Source organism: Corythoichthys intestinalis, chromosome 13 (assembly GCF_030265065.1).
Source record: "Corythoichthys intestinalis isolate RoL2023-P3 chromosome 13, ASM3026506v1, whole genome shotgun sequence".
NCBI lineage: Eukaryota > Metazoa > Chordata > Actinopteri > Syngnathiformes > Syngnathidae > Corythoichthys > Corythoichthys intestinalis.
In genome coordinates this window covers 17,792,369-17,799,720 of record NC_080407.1, presented here as the reverse complement: position 1 = coordinate 17,799,720, position 7,352 = coordinate 17,792,369, and the positions used below count along the sequence as shown (strand labels likewise).

The 7,352-nt window shown below is 37.0% G+C and overlaps 1 protein-coding gene across 3 annotated transcripts in view; it reads left to right on the top strand.

The window, feature by feature from the left end:
- Nucleotides 1–7,352, top strand: part of LOC130929264 (ubiquitin carboxyl-terminal hydrolase 15-like) — a 114,892-nt gene that overhangs the window by 63,322 nt on the left and 44,218 nt on the right. For all 3 annotated transcript variants that reach the window (XR_009066847.1, XM_057856337.1, XM_057856336.1), the window contains 3 exons: nucleotides 4,304–4,363; nucleotides 4,449–4,476; nucleotides 4,553–4,702. Coding sequence is in view for 2 of the 3 variants with exons in the window: in XM_057856337.1 (XP_057712320.1) it covers nucleotides 4,304–4,363; nucleotides 4,449–4,476; nucleotides 4,553–4,702 (238 nt within the window). In the remaining variant the exon portion in view is untranslated. The remainder of the gene's footprint in view (nucleotides 1–4,303; nucleotides 4,364–4,448; nucleotides 4,477–4,552; nucleotides 4,703–7,352) is intronic.

The window sequence follows — 7,352 nt, the reverse complement described above, 5'->3', positions numbered from 1 at the left end:
TAATAGGTAATACATGCCTCCTAGCATGCATTGCAGCGCGACGGAAAGTGAGATAATTTGCCGTATAACACTAAATGACATCTGGTATAAGCATATATCATGTCATAATTATGATTGTCTAATGACAGTCTTATGGCGCCACTGTCAAATAGAGTGTAACCAAATAACATAACTAGCAATTTATGAAACAACTTGAACAGTGACTGTATAAATTAGCACATAACATGAATTTTGATTGATATCTGTATCTGGAGCGCTGCAATGCATGCAAGGAGGCATGTTGGACAACAACAGTGGTGGCAGCAGAGTACTTTGATTTATGTTAAACAGTTTACCGTCATTTTCTGAATACTTTTGTCCTTCGTTTTGAATCCTGCGGCTTATAGTCCTGTACGGCTTATATGTTGATTTATTTGTGTTAATAGGTAACACATGCTGGTTATGGTATTTGGTAACACTATATTTGACAGCGACGTCATTTGACAGTCATAAAACCGTCATAATTATGACATGACAGTATCATGACCATTACTGAATGCTTATGTCATGAAGTGTCATCCGGCAAATTTTGTTACTAACTCCATTTATGTCCAGCTCGGATCTTTTACCTCTACTCAAAAGCGAGATAATTTGCCGGATAACACGAAATGACATATTGTATAAGCATTCATGAATGCTCATAATAGTATGTCATAATTATGATTGGCTAATGACAGTCTTGTGGCGCCACTGCCAAATAGAGTATTACCAAATACCATAACTAGAAATTAATGAAACAACTAGAACAGTAACTGTATAAATTTGCACAAAACATGAATTTTGATTGATATTTATATCTGGAGCGCTGCAATGCATGCTCGGAGGCATGTTGGACAACAACAGTGTTGACAGCAGGTGGAGGCAGAGGTTGAGTGTCTCCCCCAAGGAAGCAGTGATAGCCAAATGAAGCTTCTTGAAGCTTCATTTGGCTATCACTGCTCCCTTGAAGCATGAAGCTTTGTAGCCAATTGGTTCAAAGCTTCATTGTGGTTCATTTGGTCTTATGATGCCGCTGTCAAAATGTTACCGGTTAATATCTTTTGGCGTAAATATTCCATAATACAGTGAGGACAGCTGCGGCTTATAGTCCAGTGCGGCTTATCTATGAACAAATGCCATTTTCGTGTCAGATTTGGTGGATGGCGGCTTATAGTCAGATGCGCCTTGTAGTGGGAAAATGACAGTACATGCATTTTCTTAAGTGAACTACTTCTTTCTAGTGTTGGATGTGACATTGGCGCAACAAGTGGCGACGCTAACGTCGAAAATCAACGGCATGTTCTACATTAGCACGTGTATGCTATGCCATATGTATGAGCCATATTCCTGGTTTGGTTTATTATTTGTAATATTACTCCTTGCCACTAGAGGCTATCAATCTTGTCTACTGACCTGGTGTCAACCGCCTCGGTAGGCTTAATATGACAGCTAATCATGACACAGGTGTTGGTAGTTAGGAGGGCAAAACAGTTTTACAGGTTCACGGACAGAGAGCCAAGCAGGGGCAGGAGGCTGCTACCTTGGCAGCAGCTGGTCAGGTTCAGTGCCACCCGGAGTGGGGGCCAGCAGTCCGCCAGGTAGACCACCAACAGCTGGAGCAACAGGCCAGTACTCTTATGGGAAATTCGGGTTTGGGCTGCACAATTTGTAAGGCAGTGGGAACTTTGGGGTTTAGAGAAGACTGGGGGGATGAAACTCTCAAAAGGATGGGTTATTTATTGTAATCTCTGATTTGTAATTTTTATGTTTTACAAGTTAGACCTGTTGAGAAAGTAATTGCTGACTGTGTACTGTAAGTCCCACCTGTGTTTATGTGGGCAATTGCCCGTGCTATGCAGAGTATAGCCTCAATAATTAAAATGGTTGTCATAACATTTATACCATGGATATTTTCTGAAATTGAGGCTTGTAAGTCCCACAGCATTTGAAGTGGGCATTTGCTTGTTGTTTTCAGCACCATTTTCTGCGTATGTTCCGGGACCTGTGCTCGTCTCGTCATCCCTGCGCTGCCATGTGTACTTTGCGTTCCGGCACCTTATGATTTACAAATTAAGCACTGGTCTTTAGGTTGTTATTATGACACCACTTAAATAAACTATTGGATAGGAGAAATTGACTCGCTGTATGCTTCGGCAAACTGCACTAGCAAACTCTTATCATCCAGTACTTGACTTGGTACAAGGCTTAGTCAGTGCACCATAGTTCTGCCGCATGTCATGCGACAAGGATGCACACGACTCTGCCCATGGTAAGTTTTAAAGTGAGTTTCGTTATATCTACAAATAATCATGGCAATCGTGATGTGTTTTTGTTAGGGGGAGTGTGCGTCTGTTAGCTTCAATTTGAAAGACGCTAACGCTTGTTTACATGTACGTTTTTAATCGTTGTTAATGTCCATCAGTTAGTTTTTACTTAACTCCTCATTTTTTTAATTTATCCCGTTTGAGGCTCAGTTCAGGTATTTTAATTTTTTATGTTCCTTATCCGATTACTGGATGATTCCAGCTAACAAGTTCATCGATTAATCGACTACTAAAATAATCGATAGCTGCAGCCCTAATTCAATTATAAAAAGATTGAATCAAATTTTGATGCTTCGAATATTCGTTTAATTAAAGTGGCGTTGTAATGGTTTGTTTTGAAATTGTTTGCATTTTAGTTTTAGTGATTTGGATGGATACACTGCCCTCTAGTGGCAACAGTGTATATGACATAACTAATTTCACATGGCTGAATCCAGCTGCTCCCTGTTAAGACCAACATAAGCGAAGTTTTTGTTTGCGCTAATGTTTTTTTAAATTCTTAATTTAGTTAGCAGGTATATTTAGTCGGTTTTTTTTTGTGTTGGAATATGTGTTTGAGCCATCCGTTAAAAGCATTGTTAAAAAAAAAAAAAAAAAAGTTAGCATTTATAGCATTTAAGCTAGCGGACTTTTGCAAAGTAAGTTAGCCAATTGTTCCTTTGTTGTACTCAGATCCTCATTTATTTATTTTTTATACCGTTTGAGGCTCAGCTCCGGTATTTTAATTTTTTTTTTATTTTCCTTATCCGATTATTCGACCAAACTAGTTCAGTTATTCGACTTCTAAAATAATTGATAGCTTAGCTTTGCTAGCATAATAACTAATTGCTGACTGTGTACTGTAAGTCCCTCCTGTGGTTATGTGGGCAATTGCATGTGCTGTGCAGAGTATAGCCTAAATAATTGTAAATTGTTGTAATAACATTTATACCATGGATATTTTCTGAAAGTCCCAAAGCATGACAAGTGGGCATTTGGGTGTTGTTTTCAGCACCATTTTCTGCGTATTTTCCGGGACCTGTGCCCGTCTCGTCATCCCCGCGCTGTCATATGTACTTTGCGTTCCGGCACCAGTTTCGTTATATCTACAAGTAATCAAAATAAAAAAATAACACCAAAAAATATATAGGATCCTCACTGATTGTTTTTGAGAAAAATCGTAAAAATAACATTTTCTAAAGGCCTGACGATCGATTTATGTCATTACGTCACTTATTTACAAAAAGATGCAATACACCCCATGTCCTGCAGAGGGCGCCATTTTCATATCCTCCCTAAATGCCCTTCATCAGATAAAGGAAATGATTACAAATCTGGATGAACAGATGCAAAATTAGCTCCAGGACAAAAAAACAAAAGACACACCTGAAAAGGGTTTTACCTGTTTGCTTTATTTCAAGTTTCATTCATGTCAATAACAGGATTTCCAGTAAATGCTACTTTTGTTTCCTGTTAAGGAAAAATGCATCATGTCTATGGTTCGATTGTTGTGTGATATTTTTACAACACAGATTGTCAAAATGTAATAAAAGTTTGTTTGGAGAACTTTCTAGTTGGGTCATTTACTTGTGCACAAAATGCATGATGACTTTATAGTAGGGTAGCTATGGTGAGTTGATGAATCAATCGACATGATCAATTAGTTGTTAACTAGTTAAGACACATTGCGATTGGACATTGAAGAAAACTATTATTTATTATTATTTGTACATTGTGGTCATATTGTGAGTCACAACTAAGTAAATCCCTATAATTTTACATACCTGAAACAGATACTTATCCCTCAAGCTCCGCCCCCCGTGATAAAGATACTCACCATCAGGCTTTTCTTTCCTGACTAGTTCATCACAGTAGATGTAGACATCAACATCCCACATCATATAAATCAGCGGGAAGGAGTCCAGAGTAGAATTTTTGCTGTGGAGATGATACTTTGGGTTTACTTGCTCATTATGTTCCAGGATGGAGCTTCTACACAACACACAGAGGTGGAGAAGAACTGTGACACCAAATGTTCTCAGGTAAAACCCCCCGAAAAACATTGGTTTTAGAACCCAAAATATGAAACGAATCTGTGTTTGTAATTTGAGATTTTACTCGCCACAGGGACTCCAGTGCAAGACTAAACCAGCTTGTGAGTGCCGACACTGGTTCTAAAATTGTGGTTAAACAGGAACAATGATGGAGGAAGTAACATATGTCTGTTCAAGATGCTGTTGTTCCTCCATGCCAGCTGCCCATGGACGGGCTGGACGCCGCCTCAGTTTTTCGCAACCTCAGTTTTTCCACCGCCGTGAGGTGCGAGGCGAGGCATAGGTGCTCCCTGCGCCTTCGGATCAAGACCAGCTTTCATCTCACCAGTGCGTAGATTTATCGATTAACACGAGTAATTCGATTAGAGAAAAGATTCGGATTAAATTTTGCTGCTTCGAGTATTTGTTTAATTAGAGTGGCGTTGTAATGGTTTGTTTTGAAAGTGTTTGCATTTAGTTTTATTGATTTGGGTGGATACAGTGCCTTCAAGTGGCAACAGTTAATATGACATAACTAGTTTCACATGGGTGAATCTAGCTGCTCCCTGTTCAGACCAACATAAGTTATGTTTTTTTTAATTGCATTCGTAATGTGATTTATTGGTATATTCAGCCGTTTTGACGGGGGGGGGGGGCGGGATATGTGTATGGACCATTTTTAAGAGCATTGTAAATAAACAAAAAAAAAACGTTAACATTTTATAGCATTTAAGCTAGCGGACTTTTGCTATGTAAGTTAGTTCTTTTGTTGTACTTAGATCATTTATTTATATTTTTTATCCCGTTTGAGGCTCAGCTCAGGTATTTTAATTTTTTATGTCCCTTATCCGATTATTATTCGAACTATTTCATCGATTAATCGACTTCTAAAATAATAACTGCAGCCCTAATTCGATTCTAAAAAACAATCAAATTTTGCTGCTTCGAATATTTGTTTCTTTAAAGTGGCGTTGTAATGGTTTGTTTTGAAAGTGTTTGCATTTAGTTTTATTGATTTTGTGTGGATAAACTGCCCTCTAGTGGCGACAGTGAATATGAAAACTCATTTCACATGGCTGAATCCAGCTGCTCCCTGTTAAGACTTTTGTGTTTTTTTTATTGCATTCGTAATGTGGTATATAGGTAAATTTAGCCGTTTTTTGGGGGGAATATGTGTATGAACCATTTTTTAAGAGCATTGTAAAACATTAAAAAAAAAAAAAACGTTCGCATTTTATAGCATTTACACTAGCAGACTTTTGCAATGTAAGTAAGCTAGTTGTTCCTTTGTTGTACTTAGATCCTCATTTATTTATTTTTATACCGTTTTAGGCTCAGCTCAGCTATTTAAAATTTTTTACGTTCCTGATCCGATTACTCGATTATTCGAACTAGTTCATCGACTAATCGACTACTGAAATAATCGATAGCTGCAACCAATAATTTTATTGATTTGGGTGGATACACTGCCTTCTAGTGGCAACAGTGAGTAGGACATTACTCATTTCACATGGTTGAATCCTGCATAAGCGAACATAAGCGAAGTTTCTGTGTCAGCTAATACTTTCTTAATGCATTCGTAATTTACTTTATAGGTATATTTAGCCGTTTTTTGGTGGGAATATGTGTTTGAACCGCTTTTAAGAGAATTGCAAAAAAAAAAAAAAAAAGTTAGCGTTTAAGCATTTAAGCTAGTGGACTTTTGCTTTGTAAGTTAGCCAGTTGTTCTTTTGTTGTACTTAGATCCTCATTTATTTACAGTATTTTTTTAATACCGTTTTTGGCTCAGTTCAGGTATTGTAATGTTTTATGTTCATGATCCAATTACTCGATTATTCGGACTAGTGCATCGATTAATCGACTACTAAAATAATGGGCAACTGCAGCCCTAGTTTTATTGATTTGGGTGGATACATTGCCTTCTAGTGGCAACAGTGAATATGACGTAACTAATTTCACAAGGCTGAATTCAGCTGCTCCCTGTTAAGACCAACATAAGCTAAGTTTTTGTTTGAGTAGATATTTTTTAATGCATTTGTAATTCAGTTTATTGGCATATTTAGCCATTTTTTGTGGGAATATGTGTTTGAAACATTTGTTAAGAGTATTGTTAAAAAAATGTTAGCATTTTACCGCATTTAAGATAGCGCACTTTTGCTATGTAAGTTAGCCAATTGTTCTTTTGTTGTACTTTGAACCCTAAAGGGTCAGGTCAGGTATGTTAATTTATGTTCTTTATCCGATTACTCGATTATTCGGACTAACTAGTTCATCGTTTAACTGACTACTAAAAAATTCGATAGCTGCAGCCCTAATTCAGTTAGGAAAAGATTGACTCAAATTTTGCTACATCGAATATTCGTGTAATTAGAGTGGCATTGTAATGTTTTATTTTGAAAGTGTTGGCATTGTTTTATTGATTTGTGCAGATACACTGCCCTCTAGTAGCAACAGTGTGTATGACATAACTAATTTCACATGGCTTAATCCAGCGGCACCCTGTTAAGACCAACATAAAATAAGTTTTTTTTGAGCAAATGTTTTTCGTAATTTAATTTGTAGGAATATTTAGTCATTTTTGTGGGAATATGTGTTTGAATTAAGAACATTGTTAAAAAAAGATTTTTAGCATTTAAACTAGACTTTTGCTATGTAAATTAGCCAATTTTTCTTTCGATCATTCATTCTTTTATACTGTATGAGGCTCAGCTCAGGTATGTTAATTTTTCATGTTCCTTAGCCGATTATTATTCCGAACTATTTCATCAATTAATCAACTACAAAAATAATCGATAGCTGCAGCCCTAATTTGATTAGAAAAAATCGAATCAAATTTTGCTGCTCCCAATATTCGTTTCATTAAAGGGACGTTGTAATGGTTTGTTTTGAAAGTTTTTGCATTTAGTTTTATTGATTTGGGTGGATACGCTGCCTTCTAGTGGCAATAGTCAATATGACATAACTGTTTTCACATGGCTGAATCCAAATGCTCCCTGTT